The sequence below is a fragment of the Schistocerca americana genome, chromosome 11, assembly GCF_021461395.2.
Source record: "Schistocerca americana isolate TAMUIC-IGC-003095 chromosome 11, iqSchAmer2.1, whole genome shotgun sequence".
In the NCBI taxonomy this organism is placed as follows: Eukaryota; Metazoa; Arthropoda; class Insecta; order Orthoptera; family Acrididae; genus Schistocerca; species Schistocerca americana.
This window is the reverse complement of record NC_060129.1, coordinates 28,402,861-28,422,310: the sequence shown is the minus strand read 5'-3', so window position 1 is coordinate 28,422,310 and position 19,450 is coordinate 28,402,861. Positions and strand designations below refer to the sequence as shown.

The window sequence follows — 19,450 nt, the reverse complement described above, 5'->3', positions numbered from 1 at the left end:
GCATTAAATAGAACCTAAGGGTTAATCCTAAGAAGACTGTTGTGGTACCAATCACGAAGAAGCATATCCAACACTGAAGTTGGAATCTAAAGCTTTACGATGAAACTCAACCTGTGAAGAAGCGGATAGTGAAAGATCTAGGGGATACCCTTAGATGAGAAACTAACATGGACCCCTTACATTAACCCTTAACTACAGTCGCGCTAGTTTTCATACCCCTCTTTCTAGGAACGCTATTGACCTTGAAGAGCTGGGTGGCAGTAGCTTCCTTATTCTCAGTCTGCTGCTTGTTGCCACGGCAGTCATTGTTGCAATTGCTGTGTTTGCTTTTGTTTCATCGAAACGACGTCCATGGGACCGCACAACTGTGTTAGTGTAAGTCAGTGACTGACTGAGCATTTTTCCTTTTCGTTGTGGTTGTTTTGTTATTTGCATCTGTGTCGGTGACAATAACTTTGGAACTATGTCAGGTAACCCTGGTCCTTCGTTTGTGCGAACAGACGATCCAAATTTTGAAGAAAAACTTTCAAGAATTAGTGATGAAGTGGGGAGTGATGTATCCGATTTTGACTTTTCTAATGTGGAGGATGGTGATTTTATACATAGTGAACATGATTCGGAATCCAGTGTGTCTGGCGAGAGTGAAAATGACAAGGAAACGTCTGAAGGAGAATGAGATAGTGATGGAGATGAGGAACGTGCTAAGAAATATTTCTATGGTGGAAATAGGTTCAAGTGGTCGGCACTAGAACCAAACAGTCATGTCAGAATTCCAGCTCATAATATATTGAAGATACCAGCACTTCTACACGAACTCAGAGGACAATCAGAGATCGACCCATTGACTGCTTGGAGCTATATTTTCAGTGATGATATGGTGAAAGAAATACTCACATGGACAAATGAGAAACTTGAAAAAATTCGTGGAAAATAAACGAATACGGAGAGAACAGAAGTCAGACCTTGTACAACGTCTGAAACGAAGAGTTTCATCGGCCTTCTTATATACACTTCAGTACTCAAATTGAATGACTAAGACATACGTTCTCTTTTGTATTGATGGGACTGTCTGTGCTATTTTCCATATCACTATGTCATCAGCAAGATTTGCTGCAATTATCAACTGCCTGAGATTTGATGCGCAGATGACAGGGAGTTACGTAAGGTTTCTGATCCAGCAGCTGCTATAACAAACATTCTACTTAAATTCAACGAAAATTCACAGCGATCCTATATTTTTGTGGCTAATGCTACAGCTGATGAAATGCTAATCAGTTTCAGAGGACACTGTAAATTCAAAATGTATATTCCATCTAAACTGGCAAAGTATGGCCTGAAGCTTCAATGCGTAGCTGACTCCAGGACTAACTACATCTTCAGCACCTATCTCTACTGTGGAAAAGGTACTGATGGAGCAGGACTTTCTCCAGACGAGAAGAAATACGCCATTATCACTCAGGCTGTCCTCAGACTGTGCAAGCCAATACCACATACTAACCGAAACAACACTACTGATAACTGGTATGCATCAATTGAACTTGCAGATGTGCTACAGAAAAATGGTTTGACAACAGTGAGAACAATGCGGAAGAACCGAAAGGAAATTCCTGCATCTTTCTTGCCTTCCTGTAGACATGAAGTTGGAACAACATTGTATGGATTTACCAAACACATCACGCTCATTTTGCATGTGCCTAAGAAAGGAAGAGCAGTAATTCTTATGTCAACAATGCATCACTCCATAGAAGATCACGTGGAAAGTAAAAAACCTTTAATAATAGCCCACTATAACAAAGGGTGCTGTTGATACTGTAGACAAAAAGTGTGCCAAATATTGTTAAAGTCGCCGCACACAATGTTGGACCATGGCCGTGTTTTTCCATATTCTTGACATGAGTGTTGTCAGAGCATATGTTGCTCATCAGTCATTCAAGGTAAGAACTGTGCTTACCAGGATGAACTTCATGAAAACCCTAGCGAAAGAACTGATCGAACATTCACTGCACGAAAGGATAGTGATTAGATGCCTCCCACAAGAATTGAGATTTTCTATCATTCTAGTTCTAGGAACTGAAGTACATCTCCATGAAGAGCTGGAAAAGGAGGACAAACTACCTAGGGATGGAAGGAAGACATGCCTCATTTGTCCACCAAAAAAGAAGAGAGAGACAAGTTACTTGTGTCGCAAGTGCAAGGTCCCAATTTGTTTGGAATGCTCTTGTAAGGTGTGTCTGCAGTGCATGTAAGGTGGTGCGTAATGTGGCCACTTTCAGTAGTGCAGATTTTTTCTGTTTCATTTGCTGTCAAGAATACTCATTAAATTTAACACTGATGGTACTTGATCAACATTAACCTGCAACAACCAAGTTTCAAGTAACGAACTACTTCTAGATATTTGGATATTTGTCAATCACTGTAAATTTCAATGAGAATTTAGAGCGCAATATGAATAGGTCTTTTTCACAGCATCGAAACAATATTTTGTTCATAAGTTACCATTTATGTATAATTGAAGAATAAATATGTAGTACTAAATTCAAAAAGTAGCTCTATATTGGTGATTTTTTTACGTATTTTTCCTGCCTTCTGAACGCAGTCCACGGGACTGCACGACTGTAGTTGCGTGAGAAGTACTCAAGACTGTGATTAGGGGTTAAGAGCATCTGCTCCAGGGCGAAAGGTACTCTAGTGAATACCAGAAGGACTTGTGGCAAAAAAACTAGGGCCTAAGACCCTGAGGTATGCATTGGATATACAGTACGGTGGTTAGACTTAGGATCTCCTATGAGGTCATAGTGTCATAGGAGAAGGTAGAACAGCAGGTTGCAGCTAAGAAGCTTGCTAAGGTGCAGAGACTGGCCTGCTTCACCATAACAGGCAGAATTAGTAGCACGCCAACTGCTGGCATGGAAGCCATGCTGGAAATGCCTCCCCTACACCTTTGGGTGTGAGTTTAATCTCTTGGCTGTTCAAGCCCAGGATTACAGAGCTTCTTTTAAAACACGGCTTTGGCATCATTACCTTACCATGTTTTTGGTTATCGACCTTGGCCAGTATTCTATGTGCTGTCTTCTAAGCCAGTTCTGTAGTTCTAGTTTGAGCATAGCCTTAGTGATTGTCAGGACAGGTTCCAGTCCAATGAATGGAGTCTCTGCCCCCAATGTGTCGGCTTGTACTTTGCCACTGATCCCTGAGTGGCCAAGGACCAATATTGGTTTTACCCAATTGCTTCCCCCTAGCTCCACCAGAGCCCTGTGACATTCTACAATAATTTTAGATCTTGTTGCAGGAGTTTGCTAATGATTTAAGGTCTGTCTGGCTGTCTGAGTAGATGTAGATGCTACAGTCCTTCTAGCACCTATGTATATTCTCCTCTACACACACCCTGATAGCAGTAATTTCAGCTTGGAATACCGAGGCCAGTTGTCCTAGAGAGACGATGCCCTCCAGTCTTCACTGAATCCCATACACCATGGCCCCAGCACTTTGGTCTGATTTTGACCAATCAGTGAACCAGACAATGTCGCCAGTATGGCGTCAAACTGTTTTTTCTCACTGTTCCCAACTTCAAATTATTATATTGTCAAACTTGTTGAAGCAGTTGGGAGTTGTTATATAGTTGGCCGGCATTTCCCCAGCCATTCCTATATTTGCGTCACTCACTATATTAGTGTCTGAGTCTGGATATCCCAATGAGATCCAGTTTTGAGTCTGTATGCACCAGCTGCTGCCCAAAGGTTTAGTGGAGGCATGCCCAGCATGGCTTCCACCCCAGTGGTTGGTGTGCTACTAATTCTGCCTCTTATGGTGAAGCAGGCCAGGCTCAGCGCCTTAGCAAGCTTCTTAGCTGCAACCTGCTGTTCTACCTTCTTCCAGGACACTGAGGCCCCATGGGAGATTCTAAGTCTAACCACCGTGCTGTATATCCAGTGCATACCTCAGGGTCTTAGGCCCTAGTTTTTTTTTGCCACAAGTCCTTTTGGTACTCACTAGAGTACCTTTCGCCCTGGAGCAGATGCTCTTAATGTGAGGAATCCATGTTAGTTTCTCATCTAAGGGTACCCCCTAGATCTTTCACTATCCCCTTCACAGATCGAGTTTTATCGAAAAGCTTTAGATTCCAACTTCAGTGTTGGATATGTTTCTTCATGATTGGTACCACAACAGTCTTTGTAGCATTAACCCTTAGGTTCTATTTAATGCACTGGTCTTGCACAACGTGCAGCGCACCTTGTGGCATATTCCTAACTGTGTCAGTAAATGTGCCAAGTATTACTATGACAAGGTCATCTGTGTATCCTACACAAAATCATTGCCTGGAATCTAGTTTCTCAATGAGTTTGTTCACCACCAGCTTCCACAATAAAGTGGACAAAACTCCTCCTTGTGGACAATCTCTAGTGGTTACTTACAATCTCTTCATTCAACATGGTGGCCTCTACCCTCCTTCTACTAAGCATGGCCTTAGTCCACCTACATATAGTGGTAACTAGGCCATGCATCTCTGCTGCCCTAACCATGGAATCAACAGTTGTCCTACAAAAAGTTCCCTCAATGTCCAGGAAGATGGAATGGGCCCTTCCTTGAAAGCAAAGGGCTTTCTCCACCCTCCCAACAAATTGACGGGAAGCTTTCTCTGGTGATTTACCTGGTTGATGATGTGTGTGTTGGTTTGAATATAGATGAGCCATAGTTAGCCTCCTCTCCCCAACATGTACATTAACCAGACTGATCGATCTCATATCCTTGGCCCTGGTATGATCAGTTTACCCTGGCTTTGAAATAAAGACAACTATCACTGCCCTTAGGCATTGGGAATGACTCTCGCTGCTAGGCTGACCCTGAATAACCTGCACAGCACTCTTACAAGATTCTCTCCTGCTCGTTTCAAGAGAGCTGGAGGGAGTCCATCTGGGCCAGGTGACTTGACCTGTTAGAATGTTCCCACTGCCCATTGGATTTTACTGAAATCGACACATGCCTTGGCCAGTCGCAGTCCTCTCTTTGAGTGGCTGAGAAGCATTGTCTTTCAGGGGTTGCATTCTGGCCTATGTTATCCGCCAGAGCATATTGAGGAAAATGAGTTTTGAGGAGCAATTCCAGTGTCTCACATGCTGTTTTTGTATTTTCCCCATCCTCCTTCCTCAACGTACCTTCTGGATTAGTTGGTACCCTAGTGAGGAGTTTGTGAAGCCTGGCTTGAGTTAAGCACCTCCCCGTGCTTGTCACTTTAAAACCTTATGAAATATTCTAAGATAAATATTAGTGAAAACATGATAAACTGCCATCATGCAACTGTTAAGATAAGTAAACACAAAGGAGTATTTTTATGCAAACAAGTGCGTCTTATCAGTTTAGATCATAATTTCCTGTTTATTTACATGGTGCTTTATGCTACTATGTAGCACATACCAAGTTTGAATTACAACCAATTGAACTGGACATATCTTGATCACACTGCATAATAGTTAATTTTTCAAAAACGTGCCAACACATACTGACCAAGGATAAAGGTAAGGGTGTAGTGTAAGTTTTAGTCAAATTTTAGATACCCTGGATACAGTTGAGTTCCAGATAAACTGTACAGTTTGATGTGTGGTTTGTGCTTGTGGCAGTTTTGGCTTACCAATAGTAAAATTCAGTGTTATTGTAATCAGTGTTTATAAAAATTAATTAAAGAAAAACTATACAGTGCTATATTTAACTCCTGAAGTTCAGATGCACAGTTTGATATAATACCGTTGAATTCAGTTTTAGTGTTTCTCTATATAATACTTGTGCATAATGTTCTATAGCCGGAAAGTGACAAATTAGCGGTTGGCTATGCATTTGATTTTTTGAGAGATCATTCAGCAGAGGTAGAATATTTGATATGTTGAATCATTTGCTTATTGCTGTTCGTCACTTACTTTGGCTGCATTCATCTTTTGTTTGTCAATGGGTTGATGAGTATGTTTAAATGTGTGACAAATTCTACTTGCCATCATAGCATTGACCTTGGAAATGCCCGAAACTTCCTCAAAGATACTACTGCAAAAGTTGTATGAATGTGAATTTAAATACTGCCTCACAGTTGTCGACTCTCTCTCACAGGAAAGTATTCCCAATGGATAGCCGGTTAATGGTATTTCTCTTGGCTTGGGAGGAACATAGTTCACCAGAGCAAAATATTAAATGTATATCTGTTTGTGTTTCAATGTTAAATGACAAATGTTCAGTGTCAATCAATCCTGTACATTTGATGATACTCACATTACTATCTCACTTGTAGTATTTGAAAGTTTGAATGCATGAAAAATTTTAAGTTACCTTAATTATTTGTTCAAATTAATTTCCAGTGGTACTTACAGAGACTTGATACCATACATTACAGATTATAAAACTCATTTGTTTGTTCAAAAAAGTGCCTTCAAAGTCGAGGTGTGTTATACTCGAATTTAATATAACAAGTCCAGTGTTGGTGTCAAAATTCCTGGTTGCCTTAAAATTTGCCACATATTCAATACTGCAGGAAATCTATTTCTATCTAGCAACTTTGGATTCAATTGCACCAATGCATCGAACATGAGTTAATGGGATTCACAAGATTGCTAACAGTGTCTCCCTCATGCCCCACAATCACAAACCAAGAGCACTGTCTAGCCTGTGATGTGTCATTGCAGTCTACAATGCCAGCGAGCTTGAATTGAAAGTGATTTGTGTTATTGGTAACAGAAGAATATTTTCTTTAGTAGCTAGCTTCACAATGGAAAAAATAAAAGCTACTCATATGACGTAGGCTATAAATAGAAAGTAAAAGCATATGCAGAACAATGTGGAAACACAGCAGCCAAGCAGCATTCCAGTCCTCCAGCAACAGAAAAAAAATTTGCTGTTGGCAGGCTAGTAAAGAAGAACAGAAAAACATGAGGAAGGCCAAATGTGCAAATAAGGGACTGATTACAAAATGACGAAAACTAGAAGATGATGTACTGAAATGGATTCAAGCACACCATCCAAATGGTATTAAAATTACTACAAAAATGTCTCGAATACATGCTTGTAAGCTAGTGCTACAGTGGAACTTAACAGATACTAAGTGTGAAAATGTTTGGTGCTACAGGTTTATAAAGTGTCATGGACATAGCATGTGAACCAACAGCAAAACATCTCATAAAATTTCACAAGAGTATGAAGAGAGTATTACCTTTCCATCACATTATAATACAACATAGAAAGAAAACCAGTGTGGAACTAAGTTAAATAGTGCATAAAGACTTGATGTGCCAAGAAACAAAATTGTTGCCATGAAAAGTGCTAAAACGGTAACTATTAAAACACTACACCGTTGTTCTTTCGTGTTGTGTTGATGGCACTAAACTTAATCCAGTGATCATTTTCAAGTGCTAAAAAACGTCAAAACATTGTGGAATACTGGCAGGTGTTGTTCATGTATGTGACAAGGGTTGGATGGATGAGGCTGGTATGAAATTGTGGATTAACAGAAGCAAAGGAAAGTCACTTCGTTGAGGATGAGTTCTCTTCTTGTGCTAGATCACTTCAGTAGTCATTTGTAAAATTCTGTGAAAGAGAAATGGAGACAATTAAATCCAAAGCTTGTTGTTATTGCAGGAGGACTTACTTCACAATTGCAACTTCTTGAAGTCTTGACAAATACACTACACTGAAAAGCCAAATAAGCTGGTACACCTGCGTAATATCATGTAGAGCCCCAGTGAGCATGCAGAAGTGCTGCAACACAACATGGCATTTACTCAGCTAATGTCTGAAGTACTGCAGGGGAAGAATTGACACCAAGAATCTTGCAGGGCTGACCATAAATCAGAAAGAGTATGAGGGACTGGAGATCTTTTCTGAAGAGCATGTCGTGAGACATCCCAGTTTTGTTCAGTAATGTTAATGCCAGGGGAATTTGGTGGCCAGCAGAAGTGTTTCTCAGCAGAGTGTTCATGGAGCCATTCTGTGGCAATTCTACTGGTATTGCCCAAGTCTGTCAGATTGTACAATGGACATGAATGGCTGCAGGTGATCAGACAGGATACTTATGTACGTGTGACCTGTGAGTCATATCCAAATGTATCAGGTGTCCCATATCACTCCAGCACACGCCCCACACCGTTACAGAGCCTCTACCACCTTGAACAGTTCCCTGCTGACAAGAAGGGTCCATAGATTCACGAGGCTATCTCCATACCTTTACACATCCATCTGCTCAATACAATTTGAAATGACTCATCTGACCAGGCAACATGTTTGCAGTCTCAACAGTCCAATGCTGGTGTTGACAGGCCAAGTTGAGGTGTAATGCTTTGTGTAGTGCAGTAATCAAGGGTGAACGAGTGGGCCTTTGGCTCCAAAAGCCCATATCAGTGATGTTTTGTTGAATGGTTTGCACGCTGATACTTTTTGATGGCCCAGTATTCAAACCTGCAGCAATTTGTGGAAGGATTGCACATCCATCACGCTGAGTGATTCTCTTCATTTCTTGGTAGTCCCTTTCTTGCAGTATCCTTCTCTGGCCACAGCAATGTCAGAAATTTTATATTTTAATGGATTCCTGATACTCACTGTACACTCATGAAATCGCCATACAGGAGTATCCCCACTTCATAGTTATCTCAGAAATGCTGTCCCATCACTCGTTCACTGGCTAAAACGTCACATTCAGACTCAATTAAATCTTAATTACCTGCCATTGTTGAAGCAGTAACTGATAAAACAGCTGTGCCAGTCACTTCTTGTTTTATATAGGCATTGCAGACTGCAGTGTCATATCCTGCTTGTTGACATACCTCTATCTTTGAATACGCATGCTTATACCAGTTTCTATGGCATTTCAGTGTATTTAAATTGTATATGGAAGAGGATTGGAACAAATGGATGATGGATTGAGCCCAACATGAATTCATGACAAAGGGAGTTCTAAAATGATCTACAAACAAACAAGTGTGTCCATCAGTAAAGCAGTTGCGATGTAGGGTGAGAGAAAATATCATTGTTAAAACTTAGATACTCGTAATGGTAGTGAAGACCATCTTATATATAGACAACAATGATGCTGAGGAAAGTTGAGATAATGAATGTCAGTGATCTTACAAGGTCATTTTGGTTTTATAAACTAAGAAATTTTTAGGCTGACTTTGCAATCTAATAAAAAAATGGTAAAAATGTACTTTCCTTAAAAATTGCTTGAAAATTAAGGTGCACCTTACAGTCTGTAAAATATGGTGGTTGTTTCCTTCGAATACATTTTGATTTGATCTGATGAGCTCACATCAATGTACATAAGGATTGTTGCTCCTGTCCAGATAGTCATCAGATTGCATATAGTGATCTGCAGAACAAAACAGTATTTGTACTCTGCCACTGTTCTTTACTATCTCCTTCTTTCATCTTACCATGGATCTTAATACAGTCCTATTACAGTAGCACTCAAAAATGTTTTATAGAAAGCATTAGTTACAATTACATAAACATAAGTGTGTAATACAAAAAATTGCCATTGGGTAATTGAAGAATATGAAATTGTAATCTATTTATTACAAGTCTGCATATCTATTTGCATGAGGTATGAGAGACAGTTGTCAGAGCACGTGTTTCCATAAGTGCTGATGTGATAAGAAATACCACTCCAGCCATGGTAAGAAGATCGCAGCACTGCATTGATACCAATTGTCATCACTTCGAACACCTTCTGTAAATGGATGTTCAAGCCACCTTTTTGACCTTCATTGACCTTCAAAGATGTTAGTGTTAAACATCATTGGATTCATCTCCATAGCTGCTATCAGAAAATAAGTATCAAACTGCAGCATCCCATTTCAAAAGCAAAGTTGATCTTTATATATCTGAAGCAACAATTAACCAATTTCATACTGTGGCCCCTGTTGTACCATGCAACTTTTGTCCCACAAACCTCTCAACTCCTATCATACTTTAAGAGTTACTCTTGGTGGCAATAGTTAGTGACTCACCCTGTATACTCCACACCATCAGAAAAAATGTTAAATTTGTTTTTGTCACTCCATAAAACCTTAAATCCGTCTTTGGCATTCCAAGTTCAGGGTTTCCTTGGAAAGTCTATCCTGTCCCTAGTTTTTGAATTTATGAGCTGGTTTATTTCATTTGTCATGTAAATCGCCTGTTACTAAGTGACTTTTTATGGTAGACGTGCGTGAGCTCAGTCCATTATGTTGCTTCAGATCATCCCTGATTTGTTGAGGTGTTTCTCTTGGAGCTGCAGCTGATTGCCTACAAATCATTCTGTCCTTAGCACAAACCATTTCAGATGAGAATAGCTCGAGGTGTACCGAGACCTTCTCATTTGAAATACATAGAAATAGGCCATTATCAGCCAACGTGCTACTGAGACTATATTATACTTCCAAATACAGCATTTTCTTTCGCTGCACTCATTGTATTACATATTCTTTTCATTTATTTTTCTTTGACATGTGCATTATATAAATTACATTCTCATCAACTAGGTAGTAACAAATTGTATGGAACCACTTTAAGAGCAGTTCTAGACACTTCAGTCCGGAACCTCACGACTCCTACAGTCGCAGGTTTGAATCCTGCCTTGGGCATGGATGTGTGTGATGTCCTTAGGTTGGTTAGGTTTAAGTAGTTCTAGGGGACTGATGACCTCAGATGTTAAGTTCCATAGTGCTCAGAGCCATTTGAACCATTTTAACAATTGTTAAGCATTGCATTCGCTGTAACCTAAGAGAAATCTTTATATATTATTTTCTTCATATTATTTTTTAAAAAAAGCATAGCAACTGTATACCAATAAGATTGTAACAGTGAGAAGTCTTTGCCGGTAGATTCAGAAGCGTGTGACCCACCTTAAATTTCAAGGTGGTGGGTTACTCTGTACTGTTAATGAAATAAAATAAATCAATGTCCTTCATCCTTGCTCTTCATAAAGGATGATCGGACCTTAGGTTATTGGTTACTGTTACTTGCTGTTCATACCAATGACTTTGCACACTTGTTAGTTGTTGCGATATGCCATACTCTGTAGCAGGGCTAGACTGTTACCTCCCAGTCTTGAAGACATGCCAAATAGTTTGTTTCACATCAAGCAAGTGTTCCATTTTGTTATACTTCTAGTTCTCTACAAGTAAACATTCACTGAGTGAATACCTGAGTTATAGTGGTTAATGAATACCATACCATCAAGGCAAGTTACATACTTTTGTGGTGAAAGAATATATACTTATATTGTTGTATGATTTTGCTCATTTACTAGATATGTAACCACAGCAGCATGAAGCGCTTGATGGAGTGTCACTTACATGAATTGCTCTTCTATGACTTCATGCAAGCAGTACTGACAGCATAACAATGCAACTGAAAAATACTTCTGAGCATTGCTGTAGCCTAACAAAACACTCCAAATACTGTTATCTGCATATTTGCAGAGACTTTTTGACCTCCTTGCTGTAGTTCATTTGCAGTACATACAGCACCACTATGCTGTACTGCGAAGGTATTACAAATGAGAAACAAGTTTCTTTGTTCTGCTCAGTTACAGGCCAGCTAAGGTTTTACATTTCTTTATGCTACTCCGTCATCTGTACATGTATTTCTCTCCACTCACTTTATGTCTAGTTTCCATCTTGTCTTTTTGGAACTATTTTGTTGTGGAGAATTTATCAACTCAATTCTGTTTCTGTATTTGCTTTGGTTTTCAATTTCTTGCTTATTTATACAAGTTTCTTGTAGGTCTTTGTGCACTTCTGTAAGCCAATGAGTTTTTTAATAAAAAAAGATTCAGTACTGCTGCGCAGTTTTTCTTTTCAGTATGCTAAGACTCATTACCCTTCTTTGCCAAATTTTGGCCCCAGTTATTTCCCTACATATTTATGTATACTTGTCTATTGTTTCTGAATTAAAATGTTTGTACTGGTGTTCTGTTTCCTGATATCTTTTCTTTTTTCGTAATTTTCACTATCATTTGTTAAATCTGAAATCAGTGTTTATGATGCAGATGTGTATTCTGGCCAAATGACTGCCTTGCGATTCATAGGTTCTGCAATTTTGGAGAATGAATTTTTACTATGAACTTCTTCTGTTTACTGTAATGCAAAGACCATCTTTCATAGTCATCCTCTTGTGGCTCCATTTTCTCCACCATTTGGCTATATGACTTATCATAGATCCTTAAATTTGTCTTCCCCTGATACTCCCATACTCAGTATTTGAGTGGGATTTTGCAGCATTGCTGTTCCCCATTGCTGCTTCTTATCAGAGGAGATGAGTAGTCATGCTTTTCCTATTGTTTTTATTTCTCTCTGTTTTGTACTTTCTCTACACCATCAATATTGCTAAATTATCTACAAAAGTATAACAGACAATTTTGACATCCATTTTCTAACCAAGTAGTATTCAACTTCTGGTATTACGTTCGGACAAGTGCTCCATCTGTTCAATGTTCATTTTTCTAGTATGGTCTGAAAGAAGAATGGAGTTAGTCCATTGCCTTGGCTAAAGTCTGTTCTTATATCAAATGAAGCTGAAGTTCTTTTAAAAGGACTCGTGTTGTCTTCTGCATGTCAGATTTTTTAAGAATTTTGAATAAAAGCAGTCGTGCTTTATAATCATAAGCCTTCTAAAATTTTACAAATGTGTTCCAACAGTATTTTGCCACTTTAGTCCTTCATCAATCTGCCCATCACAGGACCTTTCCTGTCATAAGCCATCCCTGATATATCTTGTATTTTAGAATTTCTGCTGTTGTTTTCTCCTTGAACTTTTCATGGAATTTCTTTGAATCTTCTGTGAACATGGTTATCAGTTATTCTAGGCCAGGAACCACTTTTATTAATCAGTGGTAATGGTCAATTTCAACAGGTATCTATGTCTGACTGTGAAATTTATCAAGGTCTGGGAATTGTGCTTTGTTATTGGCACATAAGCTATGTGATATTCTCAAATCATATTAGTGTTGATTGCATATCTTTTTAGTGATTTAGTGATATATATGTGGGGTGGGGGGATGGTTATCTGCCAACAATTTAGCTAACTGTCTTTTTCTTACCATTTATCCTTTTTTCTTACATCCACGGTCAGGCAGACATTTATAAATGAAAACATTTTATCCCTGAACTGTTATGGTACATATTTATTCAAAATTAATTTGGCAGCTGTACGATTCTCAAGTGGTAAGTCAGTGTGATGTCTGAAACCTTTATAATTCCTTTTGAGGTAGTACTTTCCTTGTGTTAACCGTGTTTGCAAATTCCATAGTCATTAAAAGACTGGAGTCTTCATAATTTGTATGTCCAGACAATGTTAGTACTTAATGTACTAATTTCTGTCAGTCATATCATACTGCACATCTTTATATCCACTCCCCAATGACTAGGCATGACATGTAATAACTTCGACATAGTTCATAGTAAGCTGTCGCCTGAGAATGGCTTAAGTCAAAATTCCAGTTGTGAATAAATACATTTAATAGCAGTTTGGGCATAAAATGTTATTCCATTGTGCACCAGTCTGAGGATAAAAATTTAATAAAGTTCTTACATTTTCCTCTGGCACTTCATCAGATGCTTCTCAACATTGTTCTCACGACTGTTTTGCTTTCTGCATTGTTCTTGTTAACGTGATTTATTGATGCATGTGCATCAATTATTGTGTACCTCTCATCTAAATATTGGATTATTGCAGGGAGAGAGTCTGTCTGGAGGCAATGGAAAAATTTGGTACTGATTGCAACATAGATTTGACGTTTATGAATGCAGAGCCTAGTTCTGGGATAGTTTCGCGAATTTCTTCCCTGTGTTCTCTGTAAAAATCTACAGTTCTCTGAATGTGGTATTTCTTCATCTGTGAGTGTACTGTTTTGTAATACCAATTTTGTTATGCATTTACAGTGTCTGAAAGTATTTTGAGTTTGCCAATATTTAATAATGTTTGTATATTTAGTGGTCCAGGTCTGTATGTAGTTCTGAATGTGAACTTAAGGTTGGTTTTAGAAGTCGCTCCTCACTTCTGCAAGTTAATCTGGGCTGCCCAGAGCACAAAGGCCCAAATGTGTCATTTATGATAATCGATTCTTCTGTCAGTGAATGGCAGTTTTCATATTAAAAAAAGTGAACGAACATTTTACACAAGGTGTAAGTGCATGGAAGGTTAAAGATGTTTTTGGTCACTTTTCTTTGTGAAGTGTCTAGTAGGAAGTATGGCTACAACCAAATTACTAGCTTGTGTAGTTATTTACAGTACTGAAGACAAAGTGAGAAAATGGAAAGTGAATTCTTACTAATATTCTGTTTCATTAACTGCAACAGTTTATTATGTCCTCTTTAATGATATTTTCAAGCTTCACTTACAGCGTTTGGTGGACCAATCACATGTTGGTGGGTGTTAATAGAAATTTATTTATTTACTGTCCCATCAGTTGTAAATCACTGGCCATTTCTTGAAATATTTCAGGTAGAAGCCTCAACAAGATATGCATCTGATAGCGCAAGGTAAGTTTTCATAATTCACTGCAGAACTTTTTGAGAAATATTAATTTTCATTTATTGTGAGAGTACTTCAGATATGAAATGCACTACTGTAATTATTCAGAATTACCAATAAGCACAAACATTACAAGGCAGTATGGTCAGTAATGCTGTTCTGTGCAACAACCATTATGTGACTGTTCCTAGATAAATAGAGCACATGTCTAATATCTGTACAGGAAGACAAAAGTTCAGGTGGTATATCAGCAGCTATATTGTGTTTAATCCAGAACATCAGTTGAAAATCACTGAAATTCAACAGATTATTCTTGATAGCCACAAGCTAATGTCATACTGCAGTAGAACAAGAAAGGGTGAGTGGCTATAAATCAAAAAATTGGAGCTGATTCCCAGCTTTTCAGATCAATGAATATAGTGTCGGAGAACTCTTTCAATGCTGTGCCACAGTGGTGCTCAGGAAACACACAAGCTTGTAGTGGTGACAGTTTACGGGCCATGATCAAGAAGAATTGTGAGTAGCTGGTGCCAGTTTCAGTAAGGTTGTGAAGACTTAGCTGGTAAATCCTCATTCTCTTTGTTCCTCCATCATCCTGGTGTGATCCTGAAGGCTGGCTCATTCATTAGACACATTACAGGTGACAAGGTAATGTATAATTCCTAGCTCTGGGTCAACAGTAGGGTTCACACACACCCTCTGATACAGGCCAGGCCCAGAGAGTGGTGACTGTTACTTTCCCAAATGCCAGTTGGTCCCTCTGTCAGGAGTTCGGGAGGTGTGAACAGTCATTTACGGTGCGTGAATCCCACTCTGAGGGGGCACCCAATTGGAAGGAGCATGCCAGAGGAGATGTTGGCAATCATGGGGATTTTTTGCAGTGGCTCAATCAATGTCTTCGGGTGTGTCCACTAAACATAAACAGAATGAGGCTAAAGATTTCAAGGCCGTCCCAGCTGCACATCAGTTCCTCATGGTATCATGTACCGGAGGTGGTCAGTCCTTTGCTATGGTTAATGCATGCGTTATTCTGAAAGGTGTTGTTGCAGTTGCAGGCCCTGTGAAATTTTGTCATTTATGTAATACAACTTCTGAAGATGTATTGTGATTTTCAAGCCCAACAACTGCTTACAGCAGCACTCCTCCAGAGTTAGCCTGTTTGTGTTGAGGACTATCATTCACTGAAGTCTTCACATGGTGTTCTTTGCATTCTGATGCTAGATGGCCTCACCAAGGGAGAAATCCACACTTCCCTCTAATCATGGCATCACTATGGCCCATTGAGTAATGAAAAAGATGGATGCAAACTTAAAGCCCACATGCACTCTTTTTCTACCATTTGCTCAAGTAGTGTTTGCCTCAAAGATTAAGGCAGGCTATGAAGTCATCACGGTCCAACCATACATAACAAACAAAATGAGTTCAACATTATAATAAAACACATATCCTGTCAAAACATGACCAAATGTGACATCTTGGGTTGTCGGGTGTTCTGCCGGATATCAGCGTCGTACTTGCATGACATTTCGGTCACGTAGCTCAAGACCTTCATCAGGTGCGACCTGAGACTGCTGTACAGAACTTGTTCAGTCATACACTGACATCCACGTATTTCCTGTACAGAAACCAATATTACGAGCAAACTGAAGGTGTAGCTATGGGCAGCCCACTGTCCCCTGTGGTTGCCAACATGTTTATGGAGACTTTTGAGGAGAGGGCATTGGAGACAGCCACATTTAAACCAACATGCTTTTTTAGGTATGTGGATGACACCTTCGTGATCTGGCCACATGGGATGGACAGGCTCAATGAGTTTCTTGAACATCTTAACTCATGCCACCCTAATATCAAGTTCACCATGGAACTGGAGAAGAATGGCCAGCTGTCATTGCTGGATGTACTAGTCCAGAGGAAAGCAGATGGATCAATTGGCCACAGTGTGTACCGAAAACCTACACACACTGATTTATATCTGCAGGCCAGCAGTTGTCACCACCCTGCACAGAAGAATGGGGTTCTGAAGACTTTAGTCCACAGAGCACGTGCCCTATCAGACCAAGAGAATCTACCCATAGAGATAGAATGTCTCAAAACAGTTTTCTCCAAGAATGGATACATGGACAGACAAATTGAGAGGGCACTCCGACCAGCCACTATACCACAGGTTCCTAAAGAAGACCAAGATGAAGCAAGGAAGGTGGCATATCTGCCCTATGCTGGCTCTATTTCTGCCAGAATCAGTAGGATCCTGCGTAAACACAATATCAAGTGTGTTTTCTGTCCATCCAACAAGATCGGGGGATTGCTGGGGAGTGTCAAAGACGACCTGGGGTTACGAAAACCAGGGATTTACAATATACCTTGTCAATGTGGCATGTCCTACATTGGCCAGACGACAAGAACTGTGGAGATCAGGTGCAAAGAACATCAGAGGCACACTAGATTAAGACAGGTGACTAAGTCAGCCATTGCTGAACACTGTCTAGAACTAGATCATGCCATGAAGTATGAGGATACCAAGATTCTAGCACAAACACCCAGATTTTGGGACAGTGTTATAAGAGAATCGATTGAGATTAAAATGGCTGACGATCTTATGAATCGTGACACAGGGTACCAGCTAAGCAGAGCCTGGGATCGGGCTCTGGAATTGTTAAAGGAGCAACGGGGCCAGCTGCAACACTACACAAACAGAAGAACCAGAGACATGGAGATGGTAAACGAGCCCCTGAGGACTGCCAGGAGCACCAGACCGAAGATGGAACATCCAGAAGTGGGACTGGTGGGCGCGGACCGCAGAGGGAACATCCAGAGCCACAGCAGACGAAAAACGGGGCGGCAACGCTCCAATAGGTCGTGGTGAGCGGGCGCGGACCGCAGGGGGAACGCCTGGTACCCCAGACCGTAGATGAAACCCCCAGGAGCGGGTTTGGTGGGCGCGGACCGCAGAGGGAACACCTAGAACCGCAGGGGACGGAAAACGGAGCAGCAACACTCCAGCAGGTCACAGGGAATGGGCGCGGACCACAGAGGAAGCGCCTGCAGCCGTTGGTGGAGGGGGAGGGCCATAGGCATAAATACTGGACCAGGTCCACTCGAGGAGCAGTCTCAGGTCGCACCTGATGAAGGTCTCGAGCTACGTGACCGAAATATCGTGCAAGTACGATGCTGATATCCGGCAGAACACCCGACAACCCAAGATGTCATTAGATCGCCGGGAAAGCCTGAAGAGTTACACGGCCAAATGTGTTACTCTTGGCAGAGATACTCACGAGGGCAGCTGTTTGCATCCTCTCTGCTGTATCAGCTGTAATCCCATGAATGTCCCATGTGTCTTAATGAGTGAGCCATCCAGGAGATCTGAGTTAAGGACATCAAACTCCACCTTGTCACTCGCAGTTGTTTGCTAGTCAAGATCCTTGCATTTTACCATCTGGCATTTACAATATCATTTTTGCTATGCCATGCATAACGGAGAATATGCTCACCCAGACTTGCAACTTCAAGTTCAGTATTGCAGTAGTGAAATCACTCAGGTCACAGCAGCATCCCCTTCTCCTCCTGCAGCTGCACAACAAGCCTTCAGATCCTTGCCCCTGATGGCGAAATCACCTGCTACACAACTATCAGGCTGGAAGGACAAAAGCAGTACTCCTGCAAATACTTTCTACAGCTAAAAATGTAGTCTCATCTGCCAACTAGAAAGTTCTAAGAAATCAAACAAAAACGAACGGTTTTCTCTTTCCCTGACATAAAAATCCCCTTCAGTGCTATTGGCACATATACCCTCACCTGGCTGACCTCCATTTTGCTGGTGCCCACTGCCTACCTACCGATTTTCTGCTATGGAATTCACAGGCTGACCCAAGGTGAATGACAAAATGTTTGTAGATCTCATGGAACAGGATTCTCCAGCCTCTACCCCTGTAGCAGTGAATTTTTGAAGGCTGGTACTCAGCAACCACCAAGGTGACTAACCTTCATTTGTTCCCTCCTCCCCAATCCCCATTATGACTCTTCTCCAATGGAACATTTGTGGTGCTAGATCCAACAAGGAGGAATTACAGCTGCTCTTGGAATTGCAGTGTTCGCTTGTTTTCTGCTTCCAAGAAAAAAATTGTCCTCACAACCCCTTTGACCTCTCATGTTTCGTTCCGGCCCTGTGTGACCTTTCCTCAAAGGACTCATTCCACCTCATGGAGCCATGCTGGCTATCCATCTCATTTAAAATGCGACTGCTATCTGTTGCAGTCTGCTTTTTCCTCCTTCATTTCACCTTTTCTCTTTGTAACATCTACACCCCTCTGTTATTTGCTGTTACCAAGTCAGACTTACTCCAGCCCATTGGTCAGCTCCTTCACTCCTTTTTGCTGCTTGGTGACTTCAGTTCCCACCATCTGCTTTGAGGCTCCCGGAGAACCTGTCCAAGAGGTTACCTCTTAGCTGACCTTCTGAATCATCCCTCTTAGCACTGGAGCACCCATGTTTCTTTCAGATTCCATGCACATTTATTACCATTTGGACCTCTCGTTCTGCACTGTCCAGCTCACCCATCATCTTGAATGGCCCGCTCCCTCTGACACATACTCAAGTGATCTCTGTGTGCTATCCATTTTCCGACTTCTACCCCACCTGAGGGCAAACCCAGTTGGCAGGTTTCTGAGGCCGACTGGAGGCTTTACTCCTCCCTCACGACCTTCACATAGCTGTGACGATCAAGTAAAGCATCTTCTGAACTTTATCCTTTCATTGCAGAACGTTCCGTACCATGCACTTCAAGTTTACTGTAGCATGTCCTGGTCCCTGGTGGACTGAGACGTGCAGGAATGTGATTCGCTTGTGGAGATGTGCTCTCCACATTTTGAACCATCATCCTGATACATCTGTTTGTATGGTTTGGCTTTGTCACACACATTTATCTGAGTATCATTGTCTTTGCTATCCCCATTAACCATATTATGGATTCTCC

The 19,450-nt window shown here is 40.7% G+C and overlaps 1 protein-coding gene across 1 annotated transcript in view; it reads left to right on the top strand.

Annotated features, from left to right (window-relative positions):
* The window catches only part of LOC124553833 (zinc finger protein 492-like), a 114,304-nt gene that overhangs the window by 66,960 nt on the left and 27,894 nt on the right, over positions 1-19,450 (top strand). Inside the window, exon 6 of the mRNA XM_047127823.1 lies at positions 14,452-14,489. Coding sequence (XP_046983779.1) covers positions 14,452-14,489 — 38 coding nt within the window. The remainder of the gene's footprint in view (positions 1-14,451; positions 14,490-19,450) is intronic.